General features: G+C 43.8%; 1 protein-coding gene across 3 annotated transcripts in view; it reads right to left on the reverse strand.

The window, feature by feature from the left end:
- Positions 1-856: 856 nt before the first annotated feature.
- Positions 857-22,457, reverse strand: part of CILK1 (ciliogenesis associated kinase 1) — a 35,507-nt gene continuing 13,906 nt past the window's right edge. For 2 of the 3 annotated variants that reach the window (XM_008523724.2, XM_070584796.1), the window contains 9 exons: positions 18,507-18,639; positions 17,366-17,537; positions 14,822-14,989; positions 12,444-12,764; positions 10,552-10,742; positions 10,288-10,436; positions 8,154-8,282; positions 5,500-5,622; positions 857-4,474 (listed from right to left, as the gene is read on the reverse strand). In XM_008523724.2, coding sequence (XP_008521946.2) covers positions 4,320-4,474; positions 5,500-5,622; positions 8,154-8,282; positions 10,288-10,436; positions 10,552-10,742; positions 12,444-12,764; positions 14,822-14,989; positions 17,366-17,537; positions 18,507-18,639 — 1,541 coding nt within the window. In that variant the 3' untranslated portion in view covers positions 857-4,319. Of the gene's footprint in view, positions 4,475-5,499; positions 6,946-8,153; positions 8,283-10,287; positions 10,437-10,551; positions 10,743-12,443; positions 12,765-14,821; positions 14,990-17,365; positions 17,538-18,506; positions 18,640-22,457 lie in introns of all 3 variants that reach the window. The other variant, XR_011529811.1, reaches the window with a different exon arrangement.

Here is a 22,457-nt window from a genome sequence, read left to right on the forward strand (position 1 = left end):
ATGTTCACCACACAAAGACTGATTACAATCCATCACCACACACACATGCCTCATCACCCCTTTCACCCTCCCCCCTTCACAGCAGGTTTTTATGGCAGGAGGGACAGCTGAGAGCTTGAACCTGAGGGGCTTCGGAAGGCGCAGGCTGGGCACACACACCATGAGGTCACACACTCAGGCTGGCGGTGTTCGAAGCGTGAAGGGCACATCTAGGGATTCACCAATACAAGTTTGATTGGTTAATCACATTCCTCCAAAATTCTTTCAAGGATTCAAAGAATGTTTGGGAAATGCACTTCCTCTGGAATCTTCTGTGTAATTCGTGAAGTTATGAACTTCTTTTGAAAGCTTATATTGTACATTATATATTGTACAATGTATGTATACAATATATATTGTTTGAGTGTGCCTTGAAAGCTAAAAACATATACGTATTAATCATGATGAAAACATATACGTATTAATCATGATGACGTCAGCAACAAGAAATTGTTTCGACCTCTTTTTTTTTTAACATCCCTAGTCACCTAACTTGCTAAAAGCTAAATTTAAAAAAACCTCCACTTTGCAGGAAAACAATGCTGCTTCTCTAAGTGTATGCTTCCAATGCCACAGCAGTCACACTGTAGTAAGCATTAAGGAGGAGCCATAAAATCTCAAAACTTCAAATTAGAAAATACTAGTGATCTTTTTTTTTAAAGATTGGCACCTGAGCTAACATCTGTTGCCAATCTTTCCTTTTCTTCTTCTCCCCAAAGCCCCAAAGTACACAGTTGTATATTCTAGTTCCAGGTCATTCTAGTTGTGCTGTTATCTTTTGATGGAAGAACATGAAAGCAAAAACAGAACACGCAAATCAATTTTTCTTAAACTGTAACTTTATTTGGAGCAGAATTTTCTTATGTAAAATGAACTTTTTTAAACACCTCAGGACAAACTGTTCAAGAAGCAACATTTCATTTCAGAAGGGGCTTGAGTAAGTGGTTTTCTGTCCTCCTATCTTCTCATCATTATGAATATTTGCTTTATAAATAAGTATTTTCTCAGTTACTCCCTTGTAATCAAATCAGGGGATAATCTGCTCTCAGCAGTGAGACATCTGAGATCAGAAGACTGTTCCGGTGATTTTAAATTCACATTAGCACAGTGTCTATAAGAAACTGATAATACAGATTAATGTGATATTTGCCTCCAGTTTGTCTTCTTAATGGTTTCCATGAAGAGGTCTTCCCAATAAATTATATAAAATACAGTACTTTGGTTGGAAATTGTAAAAATAATTCTAAAAATTAACCACATATATTAAACAAACCAGTTGCTACAGTATGCTTTAAATGAGATAAAATAATTAGTATGTCAAACATTTTCTTATAAACATATTGCTTTTGGTTATACACGGAGCTGAAACATACACCTGCGTTCCTTCTCTCCTAAATGGCACAAAACAATGGCTTGATGGTAGGGAAATGAGAAATCATGGTGCCCATGAACTCCAACAGTACCGGTATTTGGATTCTTGTTTTGTTTTCCGTGTGTTGCCTTGATTGTACTCAATTTTTGATAACTCCGGGAGATGACATAGTGTCAATTTATTAGCTGTATATGGTTCTTTAGGCAAGAGATGTCTCTAAAAATTGTTTGAAAATCAATTTTCTTCCTACTTAAATCCTATCATACATGAGCTGAGGGAGGGCTTAGAAATGACTGGAATTTTCTTGTAAAACGAACAATCACACCAAGAGAAGCTTTGATGCTCATGCAGTTTCCCTGCAGTTTACACAGGGACCCCCCAGCACGCCACTGGCACTGAATGAGAGCCATCCCTGCACCATCTCCTGACATCCCAGAAAGCTCCCCGACTCTGAAATGAGCTAGTCATGGACAGGTACAGTGAAACTCATCATTCCTCTTGGCATCTTACAGTACATTTTATAATTCTATAGTAACTGAAAAATATATGCAACAGGTAGCATTTTATTTTCACATAACAAAAGATGGTCACTATTCCCTTCTATAGGAAACAGCTTGTATATACAATTTGTCCTTTACCCATTTAGGGGGGAAAAAAGAGTATTTCAGGATTTGGGTTAGTTCTCAAGAATTTACATTGCTTTTCCAGTCTTCTAGTTTTCTCAACTGTGCATCAGCTTCTTGACTTTCACATGAATAAATGTGTTTGGCTTCCCAAGGGAAGTTGTTTGCTAATAAACAAAGGAAAGAAGAGAAAGAAAAGTGAAATATTTTCCAAATTTGGGCCCTACACAAGTATTCAAAAACAATTTTATAATGTGTAATAACCAGGTAACTAGGTTTTTCAATTTAAAAAGAAGTGTAATGACCTTAACATAAGCTAGAGCGCCAAGAATATGGTATTCACAATCTATTTGCTTGTCTATGGGGTATTTACAATTTAAAACCAGCTTTCCAGCAAGCTGGGTAAGGTTACAGATTAAATTACTTTTTATACACAATACAGAAAGGGAAAATAAATATTTTAACCTCAGTAAAGAGTCATCTCTGAAAACACATTTTCTGTTGCTTTAGATAATGAGTTGTGAATATAATACAGAAATCAATTCAGCTTCAAGTTGTGCGTACATGTACATATTTATTTTCTGAAGCTTTGCCGCCAGTTTGTTAACAGGAAAACATTACCCATCAAATCCATATCCATTATGTGCTTTTCTTATGCCTCTAGTGGCCATAGTGCTTGGTCAAGTATCTTTTTGAGCCAGATTCTCCAAAGCAGAAATTACTCCCTGATTTTAGGTTAGGGCTCTCTGGGAGCCATGGTAATTTGTTCAGGCTGCAATGTATTATTAACACATCAAAGCAATATTTTATCAACTTACTAGGTTGAAGCATATCAAAGTGCCAATATTCATTTTAACCTACAAAAATGACAATTTCATACGGGTCAACTTGCTCTATCCTGGAACCTGGAAGCAAACGAGAGTAGTTTGTGCCCTGAGAGAATATGAGTCAACACACTACTGAGATGCTATCATGTTCACCGGTGGTGACCTTCGCTCTTGCCTTTCAGGTAACCATGAGTGGAGGCAAATGTGCCCCAAAGAGATGGATGAGAGTGGACCTTTTGTCTTTTTCTGTCTCCAAACTAGCTTTGTCCTTTTCAAAATTGCTGTAAACATTCCTCTCAACAGAACAGCCTCTGCCCGACAGAGAGAGTTCTCACTGTTGAAACTACACAAGGGTTAAGAGTTCAAATGTGGCACCCGACGGACACGAACATCGCGGTCACCGTGACTTCCCAGATAAGTGGAACCTCTGCCATACATCTTTTCTGCTCCCCAAACTGCCCTGAGAATTTGGCTAGGACAAAAGAGTATTCATTGTCTGTTCCCAGCCAGGCCTGGAGAACTGAGCTGAATGCAAAATTCTATCAGTTATTATAACAAAAAAATCTGCTGCTGCTTTGAAACTTAGCATGTGTCAATGTGTCCTGGCAGGGACATGTTTAAGTGACTGTGTTAACCTTTATGTGGAGAACCTTCTGGCTGAAAGGCTTTCCTTTGGTGGGTACTTATACCATTTGCTTTCAAAAATGGAAGAAAGCAGAAGGGGATGGCATAGCGTATAAAGCTGGGTTTCTTCTGGATGTTACCAACCACCATGAGGGCTGTGGTCAAAATTTCAAAATATATTTACTTAGAGTTCCTTCATCTGGGGAACAAGATCAAAACAAAGTGAATTATACAACAGTACTTTCTGAACAGCACAGCGGTATCAAAAAATCAAACCAATAACATGACATTGAGGAAAGCAGATCATTTTTCTAGTGATCTAGATGGCAGTCCAATGAGCCGGAAGTACCTGATGCGCCACATGTGAAATTTCAGCACTTCACAATTATCCCCACATGTTGAGTAAATAACCCTTTATCATGTAGCTTTAAATTGCACGCCTGTTGCAATACTGCATCAATATTATTACATTTTTAAAAATCTGTATAAAATATTATCTGGAACCCCAAAGGAAAACCAATTAATCTTTAAAAAGTTCATTACAAAGTTGACTGTATAAAATGCTAAAACATAATCCATATATACAAAATGTTGCTGCTTAAGAAAATAACGGGACCCAGTTTTAGAATAAAATAATTTTGTACAAAAAAAGGGTATTGCATTCAAACCAATATTTAAAAAAAAATTCTAAAAAGAATATTGAAATGTCTTAGTTCAGAAGATAACTATGAAGCGTTTGTTTGCTTTTACACCACTCGACAGGTTCTTGCAGCTAGAACACCAGTGGGATGAGGGATAGTGTCCTGCTTTCCCCTACAAAGGGCTTTGTGACAGTCATCGCCGAGACGCGTACTTGGCGGCCCAGTCGGTCCGGCCGTGCACAGGCTGGGCGGCCGGAGGCCGGGGCATCAACCCAGGAGTGCTTCTAGGCTGGGTATGGAAAAAAGGTCGCCCGGGATGAGGTCTCACAGCCTTCAGGGAAGAATAACCTGCAGTGAAAGAGAAAGGTGGGTCTGACTGATATGGGACGCATGCAAACACAGTGCAGATAAATGCATCTTGATGACAAAGATATCAGAAAATGAGAGTTCAAGAGCAGCTTTTGCCTCCTACTCATAGTCAGGACAACCCCATGCTATAGTTGTAAGGCCAAAAATACTGGTGTCATTCCTGACCTCTCTCTTTTTCTCTTATCCTACTTAATTAAAATTTGTCAGCAAATCCTATTGGCTCTACCTTCCAAATATATCCAGAATCTGGCCCAAACCAACTATGACCACCCCGGCCCAGGCCAGCATCATTCTTTGCTGGATAATTACAACAGCCTCCCAATTGGTTTCCTGCTTCCAACCTTGCTCCCCGCTTTCCATCTAGTGACAAGCAGCAACCTGAGTGAGCCTGGAAGATGGAAGTCAGATCACCTTACTCCTCTGCTCAAAACCCTCCGGTGGCTCCCAGGTCGCTCAGAGTCAATGACAACGTGCTTATGGTGGCCTGCAGGGCCTCATACTGTCAGGCCTCTTCTTGCCTCTCTGACTTCCTCTTCCTCCTTGCCTCCTCTCACTCACGCCACTCCTGCACCCCTCGCTATCCCTTGAAGATGCCAGGCCTGTCCAGCCTTGACACCCACGCACTAAGAATCCCATCTAGAATAGTCTCCCCCATATTGCATGGCTCGCTCACTCACCATCTTCAGATCTTTACTCAATGTCTTCATCCTCACTCCACCTTGCGGTGACGTCTTCTTTGGCTACCCTGTCTAAAACTGCAATCTGCACCCCACACTCCAACCCCCACACTCCCTACTGCCTGCCTGCTTTATTTTTCTCCTGAGCACTTAGGAGCGTCTTATTCGATTTGCTTATTGTTTAGAGAGTACAAGTTCCACAAGGACATGGAGTTTTGTCTGCCTCCTTCCTTGGCGGACCCTAGGCCTACAACCTGCCTGTCACCAGGCAGTTGTTCAATAACTATTTGTTGAATCAAGTCGTGAAGGATCCGAAATAGAACTTACCAGGGGAAGGGTCTGGGATAGGGGCCAGGTGTACCCTCTGCATAGCAGAACCGATTTCTTTTTTCAGAAAGGAAGGGATGTAGTTTCCAGTCAGTCCTCTAGAACTTGCAGAGCCGGAACCCACTGATGTGCAAAGGGGAAAGCTCATTACTACAAGGACACATGCACATGACACCACAGGGTTAAAGGACAGCAGTGCAGAACAACAAAGAGTAGGTTCTGACTGTTAGGAAGGAAAAAAGAATTATGATAGAAACAGGGAATTCTGAGCAGAGCATTCCACCACACCACGCTGTCGGAAAGACTCGCAGGGCAAAGACTGTGCTGCTCCTGTAGGCCACGCCCCAGCGGAGCCTGGTTGGTTGGTTCATCGAAGTAAAGGGAAATTTGGAATTTTCTTTCTTTTTGGAGTAATAGGTTTAGCCTCTTCCGAAATTTGCTTTTTCCATTCCATAATATAGAATAGCTATCCTTCCAAGTCAATATATACAAATTCTAGAGTATGGCTAAACCATAATTTATTTAATGATTCTCTTATTGATCAGCACACACATTATCTTAATTATTTAGCTATTACAAGTAATTCTACACTAAATATTCTTGTCCATAATCAAAAAACTAACAACTATGAAATTATTATTACATAATTCACTTTTTATGTCATTTCTATCTTGAGAGTGCTTCAAGGGTCAAAACTGTATGTACTCGTCTTAGTATTCTAGGACATTAATGGAATGCCTTACAGATCATAAGTAATCAACATATATTGGGTGGGTGAATGAATATCTATAATCAGCCTTATTTTGAAGGCTTAACAGCACACATGGGATGATGAACAATGTTACTATGTGCCATTATCCAATTGGAAGTTACATCTGTTAGGAAGAGGGTTAATGAGTGGTACAGTTGCTCTGTCTTTACAGCACAGAGCATCCTTGGCAACTGCTTAAGGCAGAGTGGGAAAAATGGCCTGGTGTGAGGCGTTGTGTCGGTCAGCTGGAGCACGTTTTGCAGTTCTGGTGAACAGATAGATATGAAGAAAAACGGGAAGAGAACTTGAACAGGTAAGTCACAAAAGGGAAAAAACATACAGTCAATAAACAGGAAAAGATGCTCAACCTCATTAGTAAACAGGACATGCAAATTTAAGCCATAATAAGATGCCATTTCACACCCATCAGATTAGCACAAATTTTACAATCTTGACAGTACCAAGCGGCATCAAGGATGCAGCACAACTCCCATACCCTGCCAGAGCGCAATTTGGCAATATCTGTGAAGTCGGAGATGAGCAGACCCTTTAACTTAACTTTAACTGCACCATCCCCAGAGAACCCCTCACACGGTGCAATACAGTAGGTCCGACAATGTTTATTTCAGCACTCTAACAGCAAAACCCGTAAACAACTTACAAGTTCGTCCAGAAGAGAAGGGATAAATTATAGCCTAGTAGAAGTAATAAATTATAGTATTGTATAATTATATATTGTATATTTTATATAATATAATATTCTACATATGTACAATTGTTACATACGTAATGTAATTAATAAAACGAATGAAGTGGAGATCCAGGATTATATGCATATAAATTTTAAAACATGCAAAACATACTATGTATTTCATGTATTTTTTTTTTTTTGCTTTTTCCCTCCCCAAATGCCCCCCAGTACACAGTTGTATATTTTAGTTCTGGGTCCTTCTAGTTGTGGCATGTGGGACACTGCCTCAGCGTGGCCTGATGAGCAATGCCATGTCTGCACCCAGGATCCGAACTGGCGAAACCCTGGGCTGCCGAAGTGGAGTGTGCGAACTTAACCACTTGGCCACGGGGCTGGTCCCTCATGTATATTTTTTTAAATGCATGGAAATAATAAACGCTCAGATCAGGTGGGGGTTGAGGGAGGCGGGGGAGGAGGGAAGGTGAGGACTTCACGTGTACTGGCAGTCTGATGCCTTAACCTGCTGGTGGGTAAGTGGGTGTTGATGTATTACTTCCTTCTTTTTTGTATTCCTTACAATAAATGAACACATAATGGATAAAGGCAGGGAGAAGTGAGGCCCAGAAGTTTCCTTGGCAATGTGGAAGGGGATGCAGCTCCCAGCAGGGGCTCCCTGTATGAGGGAAAAAACGATGTGGGAAACTGGTCTGCTGGCAATGGGCTTAGTCAGCCTGAAGGCTTCCGAAATTCATTCATCTCTTCAAAAAAAGTGGGGAGGGACTTCCAAACCGTCCACCTTCCAACCAGAAGGGGTTCTGATGCCCTGGGCTAAGTCTGTGTCATCAGACACAGGGGACGAGTTGGAGCAAGGCAGCTAGAGCTGAGTCAGAAGGAGGTCGCCCACCACAGAGCAGGGCCTCAGATGTCAGCGTTTGTAAGACCCCGTGAAGTTATTTCTGTTTTTCCCATGAGGCAGGGAAGACTCTGCTCTCCTCCCCAGCTACTCTCGAGAGCAGACCTCGTGGGAGCTGAGTCCCCAGGGCCTGCTGCTGAGAGAAGGAGAGGGGCACAGGCCTGGAAAAGAGGCCCAGGGTTTCCGCACCAGAAAGGCCCCCGTGGTTCTACAGCTTACACCCTCATCTCTCTGGACCCACCCTGCAGCATCCAGAGAATTCGCTTCTTGTCATTTAGGAGTTAAGAATCATTACTCACCTGAATTTATTTTGCTGATTACCGATACCGTTCCTGAAGATTTTCCAGACACACCAGAACTAGACCATGGATTAGATGGAATAAAATCCTTGCCTGGATTCGGGAGTACGCCATTTCTCATATTTATTCCTAATAGGGAAGAAATGATTTTAAGATGCAAAATACATATTTAGTCTTGCACGAGACTTCAGAGATGAAATTAATGCAGACCCAATTTGTCAAAACCGTCCTGCGGTTCAAGGATCTAAGCAAAAACTGACTGTGCTGATGTCATCTGATAGTTGGCAGAGGAAAGATGCCGTCTTCGGGTTTAGCATGTTGTCTCACTGGTGAGCAGCCTGAGAGGTCTCTTCAACTTCTACCAACAGATCTGTCTGTCCCATGTCTTGACCCCCTCTGGCGCTGTCCTGGGCTTCAGGGCTCCTGGATATTCCTCCTCTGCCTTTCTGTCACCTTTGCAAGTTCTTCTCCAACCCCCACGCCACCCCCCACATCTGCATCCCTCTGCTCTCCTCTTTCTGCCTTCTGTCCCCCAAGATCCCATCTTCTCACCTGACAAGGACCACCATCACTATCACAAACTGATGACTCTGGTCTGTGCCAAGGATCCTCACTGACTCCCTCACGTCAAAGGCTGACTTGACCTCAACCTCAAGCCAAACCACTTTCCCTCTGGACCGCCCACTTTCCCACTTACGTCAGACACTGCAGCTATTTTTCAGAACTGAAGGACTGAATTCATCTCGTTCCTTCTCCTTCTTCCGCTAGAGCCAAAAAGGAACAACTCTCCAACTCCCTGCCTGCTCCCTTTTGCCTGTGGTCACTGTCACTGGAGTCTTTGTCCCTCACACCTGGGTCACGGCTATACCTGTCATCTGGTCTCTCTCCTGCCAGGTCACCCCGGGAACTGTCAGGCCAGTCTTCTAAGACCACAGTGCCAACCCTGAAGAACCCTAGTCCCCACTGAAGGGTGAGGAATCGATGCATCAGCAGGCCAGCCCTTCCCGTTTTCATTCCTTCCCCTGGGACCCCAGCCCTAGTCTGACCACCACCCCCCTCAGCTGGACGACAACTACAGCTTGCTGGCCCCTCACCCACTCAGCACATAGAAGTAGATAAAACCATGACACTCTCCAATTAACAGCCTTCAAGAGCTTCCATTGCTTACAAAATAAAGTCCAAATTTCTTACAGGACCCAAAAAGATGCCCCATACTATATATTACATCACCCTCACGATGCTCTGGCCACACTGGCCTCTTGGCCATTCCTCACAAGCCCTTTCCTGCCTCCGGGCTTCTGCACTGGCTGCTTCCTCTGCCTACTGTGCTCTTCCCTCGGATCTCTGCACTGAGTTCCTTCCCATTCTTTGGGGCCCACCTGGGAGTCACCTGCTCAGAGAGGCCCTTCCTGACCATTCTGTCTAAAGAAGTGCCTCCTCCCCAGTAGATCACCCTGAATGTCACTTATCACCACCTGCACTACCGTGTATCTGTTTGTTCAGGTCTGTCTCCCAGCACTAGAAAATACGCTGCATTAGAGTATCGTCTGCAGGGCTGCAGACTTTGTGATGTGAATGGAGCCCCCTGGGGTTGGGCAGCCCAGGGGCCCCGCTCGGCCATTTTGTTCTCCCTAATATTCCCGGTGCCCAGCACACAGTAGATACTCAAACGTATTTACTGATTGAATGCACTTGTGAATGAACGGTTGGCTAATGCCGTAAGCTTGGAATCCGGAGAATCTGGAGAGAGGCCATCCACACTATAGTGTTTACACTTAACCCTGTAGTACTGCCAGATGGTGAGACTAAGCTCCCCGCTGGTTTCCTGAGAGAACTGGCAGTTTCTCCTAAACCCGGTCAGGTGCAGGGGCCTCAGGCATGCTGCCCAGCTCTTTCCAGTTGCTCCCTCCCTGGAGGCTGGACCCAGTTTCCTCTACCCAATTTCTTATCTGAGCCAACTATATAAAACAAAAATAGGAGGCCCGGGCTTCAGCAAATATTTTTCTGATGTTCCCATCAGTTCCAAAGAGAAGCCCCAAGCACTTGCATTCCCAAACAGACTCTCTGTGAGCACGTGATTGCGGGTACACGACTTCGTATCAATGGTCAAAGTAAAGGCAAGTGTTTACACTACCAGGCAGGTATCGCGAGTGCTTCAAGTAGAGCTGCTTGGCGGCAGATCGCAGGGTTGGCGTGTCTCGCCTCTGATACGAAGTCTGGGTAGGGGCGCTGTTTCCTGTTCCCACAGGCTCAGAGGGCTTCAGGTCCAAAACACTCTCAAATCTGAAGGGAGAGAACGAGGCTCAGGTTAGCACGAGCCAGAAAGCATCATCAGGTAGGAAAGATCATCTCGCAAAGCCCAGATCCATCCATTTAGAGATAGGAGCCGCACACTTGCCTGCAGAGGGTCTCATCACTCTGTCTTTTCTTGTTTTTCAGGTCAATCCTGGTGAGGGAGGGACTGAAGTCCAAGTCATCCAGGTCGGCCCAATCATCAGAATCCTTTGTGGACCTGGAAACGAGACCCCACCGCCTCCTACTCTTTGGCTTGATCTCACCATTTTTGTGCTCCAGGCCAGTGAGGATTTTCTGAGTATACAAGGAGAGGGGGGAAAAAGCAACACTTGGCATTAATGGAGCTTCCCCACGAGTACGGCCCATTCTGAACTTTCTCAGTTATGAAAAGGAGGACCCTGGGGCACATGATTCCCCAATATGCACTGTTACCTGAAAGGGCAACGGTGGAAAACACATTCCCAGACCTGTCTCTCATCTGTCCTGCACAAACTACATCGGTTTACATCCAATGGGTATAAGACAAGGATTTTAAAAAAGAAATTTGAGGGGCCGGCTGGGTGGCATAGTGGTTAAGTTTGTGCACTCTGCTTTGGTGGCCCAGGGTTCGCAAGTTCAGATCCCAGGCACGGACCTAGCACCACTTGTCAAGCCATGCTGTGGCAGCAGCCCACATAAAACAGAAGAAGATTGGCACAGATGTTAGCTCAGCAACAATCTTCCTCAAGCAAAAAGAGAGGAAGATTGGCAACAGATGTTAACTCAGGGACAATCTTCCTCACCAAAAAAAAAAAAAGAAATTCGAGGTACTTCTTACAGACTAGGAAGATGGCTGGATTCTCATTCAGGCCTCAGCCTTGAAAGAGTTACATGATTTATACCGTCACAAATAAGAGACAGAAGAGAACACAGCTAAGATGTCAGGCATCCTGCTTCTTCACAGAAAACAATGCAAATAATGCCTTCCCTGCCCACTAGACCTTGACCCCTCTCTCTTAACCATAGAATTAACTACTACAAGAGGACATTTCTAAACACACAGTGCTTCTAAGTTGCAGGCCGGGGCAAAGCGATCGGTCTAGAGATGCCATCTGTGTGACCTCGTGCAGGATCTCACATCGTACTACTTGGGCCCAGCACTCAGGGAGTCAACGCTAGTTGACAGAAAAAGTATTACTTTGGCACAAAGGTGTTAGAAAATCGGGCTCTTGAGACAGCATTACAAAGCTATTGGTAACTAGATTCCCCTGTCAGATTATCATTTTATTGACGAACACTCATTGTTTCCTTTTGAACACCAGCCCAAGAGTAGAAGAAAGATCTGGGCTCAATTAACAGCATCACCTGAAGGCATTAATAGGACCAACAATCTACAAATATTCGTATGGCACTTTTATGATTTTCAAAACATCTTGACAAGATTGTGACCTTGGATCCTCATGAACAGCCCTTCCTGGTGGGCCAGACAGGTATTAGGATTTTCCTTTTCAGATGAGGAAACTGAGTCCACCGGCGTTAATAATAACAATGACTGACATTTATCGAGTTCTAACTAGGTACTGTTCTAAATTCTTTCCAGTATTAACTCATTTTGTCCTCAAAAGAACTGCACCAGGTAGATGCTATTATTATCTCTACTTTACAGATGAGGAAACAAGGAGCAGAGAGGCCGGGGGACCAGCCCAGGGCCATCGAGCTATGCAATAGCAGAGCTGAGATTTGAGCCCCTGGCAATGTGGCTGCTGTGTCCAGCTCTCCACCACACCACAGCTGCCGCCCATGCACGGCTCCGTTATGAACAGGCAGAGGCCGAACTTGAATCTGGACCTTTAACTCTAAAAGTCATGGCTCTTTTTATAATTCCATGATATTGCAAAGATAAATTTATTATAATTGGATCTTCTATGCTGAAAAAGAAAATCTTTCTCACAATAAGTTGGGTCAGAAGAGCAACAGGCCAGACACAAGGCTCACGAGCAAATCTTTACTGCTTACTGCCTGAGGATTCTTGGTGTGCAGGGATGGGAAGAGCAACGGGCTTGGCTTGTCCTCCGGAAGATGGCTCGGGTGATCTGTCCTGGAAGCCTCGACTTTGTAGGGGTACAGGACATGCTGAAGAGGCTGGCTGGCTTGATGTTGCCTGGAAGAAATCCGCGTGTGTGGCTTGTTTGGGGGCTGGGCCGGAGGGACGGGCTTCACGTAAGGAGGTGGGCCTGCCTTTTCCAGGACTTCCTTCTGTGGTTTTCCTGAATCCTGAAGGCTCTGTGTGGTGCTGCCCAAGGGGTGCCCAATCTGGAAGTAAGGATAGCGAAGCGCCTGGAATGACACATGAGGCTTCTTTAGTAGAAGAATCTGGCCAGGAGGGTTAACACCATTCAGGATCACTGGGCGCGATTTCACGTGACTAGTTTACTACAGTTCGTTAGCCCAAACCAACTATAAAACATCATCCTGGAGCTGTAACGCCCCTTGTGATTTTCCTTATCTAAAATATTGCAAAATAAATGTACTGGTTTCAACACTTAAAATTATTTGGATAAAGCAGTCAGTTACACTGCTGTTACTTTTGCCACTTCTGAAAAGTATTCAGGGTCAACACAGATCCTGGCTTCGAAACTTATTTGCTATGTGTTTTAAACATATTTCACCTTTCTAAGCTCATTTCTTTGTTCAACTGAAAGAAAAAAACATTAGAAAAGTGAGAGAGCCAAACATAATGATCCAGGACTCTGAAGAATCAGACGTAAAATAAGCAGATATATCCACTTTTGCCCCAGAAATGCCGAGAGAGTAATACATGATATAGTTAAGCCTTGCTATCAAGATAATCGAGTTTTCTGGATAGCCCAGGGATAAATATTAAAGTGCTGGAGTTTACAATTCTACCCGAAATATTCCCTGAATTCCCTAGTCTTTCTGAGTAGAAGTCGTTGAATATAACCTAACCTTTCTTAATGACTCTGGGACAGCTATAAACATCTGTAATGATTATACGTAAGTGTGGACACAGAGGCAAATAATGTGGCTCCTCCTGTAGACGTCGCCGACCCTGACGTCTAACTTGAAAAGTCTCTCTGTAGACCTAGGCATTTTGCAAGTCTCAACTGATTTGGGGGTGTTTTTAGCTTTTCTGACACTATTCTTAAAAGTACACATTCCTCTCTTGGTTCCTTGTTACAGAATCTATTTCTTTTCACCTCTTGTGCGTGTCCTTTAAAAAAGTGGGTTCATGAGAAGGCTCCCTTCCTGCCCTGACATTTGTGAACTTCACCACCAGAAGTGCATTTCTGAGAGCTTTCCAATCCTCTTGAGCCATCCCCAGTCTTCTGGTACCAAATTATGGCTCATCCTTCTTTGGACCTTTGGAAAGCTGCTTTTCTACAGTTCCTTAACTCCTCCAACTGTCATCTCTCCAGCCTTCACAAATTTTACCATCACATCGGGACTGTCTTCAAATGTCTGTCACTTTCCCTTAGCCAATTATTATCTCCGATTAGAACTGGTCACCTTTTTGATCCTCTGAGCAATGTAATTGTCAATGAGATGAGCTGAGAAGGTGCCAGAAACAACTAATGCAAAAGGCAGCTGGCAGGAGGCACCAGCACACTGCTTTGGGGAGCACTGTATAATCTAAGTCAAAGTGGCCCGGGGGAGGCAGCTTAAGAAAACAGGAGGTATGGAGTCAGAGGACCTGCCACCCACGTGAATGAACTGCGCTGCTTTGCACTCTCTTTACTAGTCACTGGATAAGTGATTAAGGCAAATCACTTAAACTTGCTGAGATTCCGTTTCCTCATTTATGAAATGAAAACAATAACACTATCTCACGGAGTCTTCGTGGGGTTAAAATCACATAAAAACATACTAAAGCATTTGCAAACTGTAAAGTGCTATAAAATGCTAATTACAGTTATTATGCTAGCTCTCTCATCTGTCACTCTCTGTCATCTGTAAGATGAGTAAATTGGATTTAACAAGGTATTTTCAAATTGCCTTTCAACACCAGTACAGCCTTATAAACAAACTGCTTCATAATCTTAACTCAAAGAGAATGTTTCTGAAAACATTCTCCAAAGGCAGGTAGATATATCTGTTTGTTTTCATTTCCACACAGGTGGTGATATAGCACATGAAGCATATGCCAATTTTCAAAGTGACTATATTGTGTAAATCTGAACTACTTTAACGATACACAGCGGGTTTCAAACTATTTTAAGTTCTTATACCTTTTATAGTTCACCATTAGTGGTAGTCAATATTATTTTTCACCCATAATACCAAATAAAATACTTCCTGTGAGACTTAAAGGAATTATTCAGAGTCAGAGATGAACTTCATAAGAAATGCATCAAGAGAAGAAAGTGGAAGAAAACCTGACTGGCGGTTGGCCGCTTCTTGGGGTCCCACTGGAGCATGTCTCTGAGGAGCTGAATTGCTTCGCTGCTAGCGTTTGGAATCAGGGTCTTTAAGTTATTGGGCACACACTGGGGCCAGCGGAAGTTCATTGCACTTGAAAGTTGGTAGCCTTCAGGCCAGTCAGTCTGAAAGAAGGAAAAGGGAGAAAATCGTGCTCAGCCCATCACTGTGATAGGAGTTTATATGCTGGCACCTGTGCCCACAATGGAAAGGCAATCACGTCACTACCATGCCCGTACTGACTACGGTGGCACCATGAGTGATGAAATGTAGGAGGACACTAATGGAAAGACTACAAAGAACATGAAATCTGGGGAACAGTGGAGAAGACAATGGATTTGCCACCAACTTGTTTTATAACCTAAACTCAAGATAGTTAATCTCTTGAGATTTGGGAGTTGAACAAAATTAGTATCTTCCCAATTGGGTTCCGTGAGACAGAGGTTTTAGAAACTGCTAATGAGATATTTTTTGGGGGAAAAAAATAAAACAAAACACCTTGCTCCCAGTCAAAGAAATTTGTGAGACCCTACATATTACTTTGTCACCAACTTCTTCTTCTTCTTCTTCTTCTTCTTCTTCTTCTTCTTCTTCTTCTTCTTCTTTATTTTTGGTGAGGAGGATTGGCCCTGAGCTAACATCTGTTGCCAATCTTGCTCTTTTCACTTAAGGAAGATTGTCCCTGAGCTAAGAACTGTGCCAATCTTCCTCTATTTCGTTAAGTGGAATGCTGCCCCACCATGGCTTGATGAGTAGTGTGTAGGTCCAGACCTGGGATCTGAATACACAAACCCCAGGCCACCAAAGTGGAGTGTGTGAACTTAACCATCACACCACCAGGCCAGCCCCTACTTTGTCCCCATCTTGATTCAAAATACACATGCTGAGAAGTGCAGCAGTAAAGAAAGCTGTTCCACCCAGTCTCAGCTCTCCGCTTTCCATGCATGATGCCCACGGAACCCAAAAGCTGGAGTGAGTGAAAAATGATGAACAAATAGTCTTTAAGGTCCCTTCTGGTTCCAACATACCACTATTTTACAAGACATATTCTGATGTAATTGCTTTCTATGTTTTTAAAGTGAAGCAGCAGGTACATAGCTGACATCATTCATTCGCTTAGTTACAGACTTCCTACTATATGCTTAGTGTGTTAGGGATCCAAAGACAATCCAGTATGAATCCCGCCCTTAACGACATTACTGTCCAAAAGAGAAAATAAGACATTTATTTAAAAACACAATAATACAGAATAAAAAATAACAAAGGTCACAAGAGAGAGAGAGACACACTTATCCAGAGAAGGGAGAGATTCCAGCAGAGAATTATGGAAATCTTCTTGAAGAAGTGGCATTAAAGATTCATTCAAATGATTTAAAAACATTTTGAGGGTCTGGTTTGTACCAGCAATGGTGCTAGGACCTGGAAATAAACACAAATAAACATAAGACAAATCCTTGCACCGAGTGAGTTTATGGTCCAAGAAACAGATATGTACACATATAATTATATTAATAACACAGATCATAGCTGAAGATGGAGAGGAGATTACAGGATGGGTGAGGAGAAAGATTCCCGAGGGGCCTCAGAAGGGAGCAGGATTTGGGCATGTGAGGGACTGTCACTGCGGCACAGTGTGTATACGCAAAGCACAGAAGAAGGGACAGTTCAGGGCACACAGCCAGGAGGGGTGCAAGGACAAAGAGGAGGATTGAGGGGGCTGGGCGATGGGGAGTCAGCGAATATTTTAGGAGGGGAGGACCGTACCAGATCTGTTCTTTAGGACGATGGATCTGGCCGCAGAGTGAAAGATAAGCTGGAGGGAAAAGACTTGAAGGCAGAAAGACTGAGAAGACACCCCCAGACACAGCAGGGCGATCAGGCCCAGTCTGTGATGGAGTCTGACGGCACCGGTGACAGACACCACATTGCGATATTCAACAGCATCTACGGGCCAGCTGCTTGGTCGGTGGGGGGGAAGGGGAGTGAGGGGAAGAGAGAAGGTGAAACTGGAACTCAGCCTCAGGCTGGGGCTCCGGATTACCACAGGACCACAGAAACGGGCAATGAAAGAAGGAAGTGAGCTGCGGGGGAAACAAAAAGCAACCATGAGTCTGAGGTGATGAGGGTGGGGTCTGGAGAAAATCTCACAGATAGCTGTCAATATGTGACTGGAGTAATAAAGGCGAGGGTGGTGAGGGCTACAGCTGACAGTCAGGACACTTGTGAATACATATAAGGGTTGTACCCATGAGAACAGAGAAGCTCTCAAGGGAGGTGGGATGAGGTAGAGACAAAAGCAGAGGGGGCTGTGACAAATATGTCTTCCACTTAAGAGCAGAAGGAAGGAGTGAAGCGGCCATGGCTGCGAATGTGGGCAATGGAGGATTCCAGAAAGATTCCAGAATGGCAGGTGACCAGCATGCAGTGCGGCACAGGAGGGAGGAGAGGGAGCACAGGAAGCTGCCAGCTTCGGCCCACAGGCCTTTGTTCCGTGTCGTTACCTTTTTCGGTGTCCCCAACACCTGGCAAATTTTGAAGATGGTGTCAATTTCACTGGCGCCAGGAAAGAGCGGCCTGAGGGTGTACACTTCGGCCATGATGCAGCCCACGGCCCAGATGTCAATGGGGGAGCTGTAGTTGGTGGACCTCAGGAGCACTTCTGGAGCCCTATACCTGGAGGGACAAAGGTGAGCTGCTAGTTACTGCATCCACCGGTCAGGAGCAAAGCAAATATGTAAACCATTCTCACTGCGAGAGTTTACGTATTTCTATTTTCTGTCTAGCTCAGTGTGGTACGGGGACTCCTGAAGCCCTGGCAACTGCAGTGGCTGCTGTCGTAAAGCAGCGCTTCTCCACTTCAGGGTATTTCTATTGAGCGTTCCTCTACAGGACTCTTCTCTACAGCATCTTTGAGAAACACAGGGAGTGAGAGTTAGGAAAAGAGAGTGAGAGAGAAGGGGAAAATGGGGAGAGAGAGTACATAAAGCTTGTTGTCTGTAGGCAACTTCTTGGTCACGGCCAACTGCATGAGTCAAATTCTTAGGGTCTGAAAGTTTTACCAACAGCAATTAGCTGTTTTTTTCAGCCAGGACTTTGGAGAATCTTGTACACAACTCTTTTAGGAAATGGTCTTCAGGAAAGTCTAAATGCCAAATATTATTTATATTATGGAAAAGCATAACGGACTTCCTTTTTTTTTTGGCAGGAAAAGATTTTCCTTGAGCTAACGTCTGTGGCCAATCTTCCTCCTTTTTTTTTCCCTCCCCAAAGCCCCAGTGTACCATTGTATATTCTAGCTGTAAGTCCTTCTAGCTCTTCTATGTGAGCCACCACCACAGCATGGCAACTGACAGACGGGTGGTGTGGTCCTGTGACCGGGAAGCAAACCCAGGCCACCGAAGTGGAGAGCACCAAACTTTTACCACTAGGCCATCAGGGCCAGCTCTGGACTTCCTTTTAAAATTATTTACAACACCAACTTTTAAACCTTGTACAATGCCAACATACCGACAAGTACATGCTTTAAACTGCACTGTTCCTCTTAGTAAAAAGTTAATATTTGTAACATTAATATTGTCCTCAGTATAATGGTATCTTTTTAAAGAAGCACAATTAGATAACTTTGAGGAAAATGGTATTCACCATCTGGTGGATACATAGTCTGTGTACGGAGGTCTCGATCGGATTTCTCGGGCAAGTCCAAAGTCTGCAATTTTCACCAGCTCTGGTCCCATGCAGAGGAGGTTCTCAGGCTTTAAGTCCCGATGGAAGAAGCCTGTGGAGGCAGTGGAGAAGGAATCCGAATGCAAGCCTGCTTCTGCATTCCTCTTTGCAGCTGCATTGCTCTTTCCATAACAGCTATAATTTGAAAAGTAGTCTGGTATGACACTGAAGGCTCTATACATTCATCCCACTGATAAAGTAGAGTCCTTTGGACCTCTCAAAGGACTTCATTCATTTCCCCTTGATGAATTCAAAATGGAAAATCATTCAAAAGTTGATCTTCATATTTTTTTCCCAAGAGAGAAAACTTCTTTTAAAACATTAAAACTCAGTTATGGGCCGAGATGACTTTGCAAAAAGAAACTGTCACTCAAGGAAAAAATATCATGCCTACCCTGCCCCAGTCAGCCAGAAAGAATTTGAAACTAAAACCATTTCAAAAGACAAGTCTTATGGGTACTGAGAGTTTATACCACAGCAGAAACACAACGACAAGTTTTTGTTTAAGAGACAAGGGATTTACGAATATGACCTACTTATATCTGAGATTCTGGTGTGTGTTGCAACAAACGTTTAGATGTTAAATACTTATTACTGTGCCTAATGAAGCACAGAGGAACATCTGCCGCTCACAGTGTGAAGCACAAAGATAACTCGTCAAATGGGAGGCCTGACTCAGCTACCGCAGAGCTGTGGGGGTGCACGCAGGAGTCAACACGCCAACCTTCTGGGTGCACTCAAACGCCCACTGACCAGCAATGTATGCCTCTGAAAACTTGAACCCTTCCACTTGTGGGGGGGATCACTGACACAGGCATCATTCCCCACGACTCTAGATCTCAGTGGGACACCAAAACTGTAAATGAACTCTGTTAATGCTGCTGCTGGTGATATTTGTTATCTGCTCTCATTACCAATGTTGTGAAAGTTGGATTTTAACCAGCACATTATGGGAGAAATTCACAGCCGTCACTGAAGATCTACACTATTCCTCGACAACTTCTTTGCTGATAACGCTCTAATCCACACCTCTGACGTGCCTTCTCCACTCTTCGCTAGAACTATGTCTCTCATAGGGTGGCAGCTGGATGTCACTGTCATCCCCACATCAACCTGTCCCAAGCCACTTTTCTCCTCTCCCAAATCATCTCTCCTTCTCAAACCTGTGAGAAGAGACACGGGTGCCTTGTAGTTATGTTGGATCCATCCTTCCCCAGACAGTCATGGAATGGTGTCACATTTTTCATCAAAATATCTCATATCTGCCCCTCTGCCCTTTCCCACTTCCCCCTCCCAAATCCTCACTCTCATTGTCTATCCCTGAACTGCCACTTTCCAGCAGGACTTTCTCACTCCAGCTTCTCTGGATTCTCACATATCCTGATAATTTAAACACTATCTTTGTCTTGTCAGTGTCCCATACACACACACACACACAAATTTCCATGGCTCCTTTTTAAATTATTTAACAAGCCTGAACTCCTTTCAGTCTACCTGAAGAGAGAAAATTATTTTCCAATACTTACCATCAATATGTGTAAAGTGTGTTCTAATCAGTTAAAATTCCTCATTTTCTTTAGGTTCATTGTATTTATTCCCAATAACAATGTTGTACTCTTGTTCCTTTTCGTCTATATCTACTCTAATCTTTGTTATCTTCCAAGACCTGTTTTGAGTTTCCCTTCCTGCATGAAGACATCCTAAGATGCTAGCCTTCTTCCTTCCTTTCTTTCCTCCTTCCTGCCTGCCCTCCTTCCTTCTACCAATAAATATTCACTGAGGGCCCATTCCACGCCAGGCACTGGGTTAGGCTCTGTGGATTCAGAAGCAACCCAAACGGGCATAGGTCTGGCCCGGTGGACCTAACACGTCCTCTGAACTGAACAGAGCCCTGTCATTGTCAGGTATGCTAACAATCTCTCACTAATTAGATGGAGCACTTTGAATGCAGACGCCACATTCATATTTCTTCTGAACGCCTAGCACAGTGGCAGGAGCATGGTGGCCTCATAATATATTCTTGGTGATTGAACAAAGGACTTGAATAGGTTTGTAGAGAACATGAAGGTGATAAATCTACCTGGGCCAAGGAGGCAGGGGCAATAGAGAGCAGACTAGGGCTATTGGGAGGGCAGGAGGAAGGAAGCCTCACAAGACAGCAACTGAGAACTGAGAAAGACGAGCAACAACCCTGAAGCAGCGTGGGAGACACTGAGGGCTCAGTGCGGGAAGTCCTCTTCACAGAGGGAGTCCCAGCAGGACTAAATCTACTGGTCAAGGGTATTTTCCAAAAACTGTGTCTGCTCTAGAGGAACAGGAGGGTGGCTGTGACGTGGTCATATGTGAAAATGCACTAGATGTCGTGTATGGTGGAAAGCAAGAGTTTTAATAAAAGGACACTCCTTTCTGTCCATCATTCTGAAGACACCAGGGCTTGCTACTGGATGAGGTTCTAAATGGAGAATATTATGGCAAAATGATGGGTCAGCAAGGTGAACGGCTGGCTAAGATGGACAAAGTGAAGATAACTACAGAGCCTAGAAGCCCGCACACATAGAAGGTACAGACATGATCACATACATTCAAGAGGGCCACAGTGAGAAGGGAAGTCCTTCCTCCCCACCAACACGCTGCTTCTATTTTCCATAAACTGAGGGATTGAGAAGATTAAACGAGTCAGACCTGGGTTAGACCAGAGACAGGCACAGCAAGTTTTCTATTTGTATAGCATATGTATATGTAGCTATGTGTCTGTATGTGTACGTACATGTATGAGTGTTTGTATGTACATGTGGGTGTGGGAAGAAAAAATATGTATATATTCCATTGATCATTCTTTACCCTGCCACTGTACCAATATATACCTAATGGTCTTCCTCATACCAATTCCTTAAGTATCCTAACCAAATTCACAGTAAATTAAATTATAGTAAATTATATATTTACTCTATTATTTACTAAATTATAAACTATAGTAAGAACCAAACTTGAGGTTGTCAATTCAACAAATTCAAACAGTAATTCAGTATTAGTCAAGAATGGCCTTTAAAATGAAAGAAAAGAATGTCTGATGGGGACAAGTTTGGATGGCTTATCATCATCCTAATTAAATAGAGATTATCGACGCCCACCAGAGTGGGCAATGTCTGTTCTAAGACTTGGCATTACTGCGTCATCATGTTTGGACGCTCTGTTCTTCAGAACACCGTCCAGCTCCCAGAAAGCCTGACTGTATGTGCCCATCTAGGAATTGACTTAAGAATGTGTAAATACACAAGCAGTTATTAGAGAGTGTTGTATCTTCAGGGCATCCAGGATGACTCCTGTGGCCCCTGAGAATATATAAACTGTGAGACCGTGGTCTCTCTTCCTAAAAGCTCAGGGCATTAAAAACGTCCCAGTGATAAAGGAATGGCAGCCATCATTTTCTTACTGAACAGATGGGAAAAGCAAGGAGAGGGCTGAGTTATTCACAATCCTACCAAGAGATGCATCTGAGCTGTTGTACTACGGACCTGTCCTCTGTCCCTCTCAATCCATATGACTAAATCTTGATTTGTGGTTCTGGTCCTCTCAAGTCCAGACTAACGCTGTTTCTCCTCTTAGACTTCCTTTTTCTCCTCTAGTTGGGCCAAATTATTATTTCTAAATGTATGTAGTATTTCTCTTATAATGAATCAATCATTTGTCCTCCAGCCCCCAAACCCCATTGCAACTACCTCTGCCACCATCTACAACACCTGCCTCAACAAACCTGCATCCTCCTCCATTCAGGTCATCCTAACAGATCAGATACAAGTATCCGTCTTGTGCTCCAGACCTTGTGCCTTGCTTCCACTGGGTCATGCTCCCATAAACAGCAATCACTCC

This window comes from Equus przewalskii, chromosome 19 (genome assembly GCF_037783145.1).
Source record: "Equus przewalskii isolate Varuska chromosome 19, EquPr2, whole genome shotgun sequence".
In the NCBI taxonomy this organism is placed as follows: domain Eukaryota; kingdom Metazoa; phylum Chordata; class Mammalia; order Perissodactyla; family Equidae; genus Equus; species Equus przewalskii.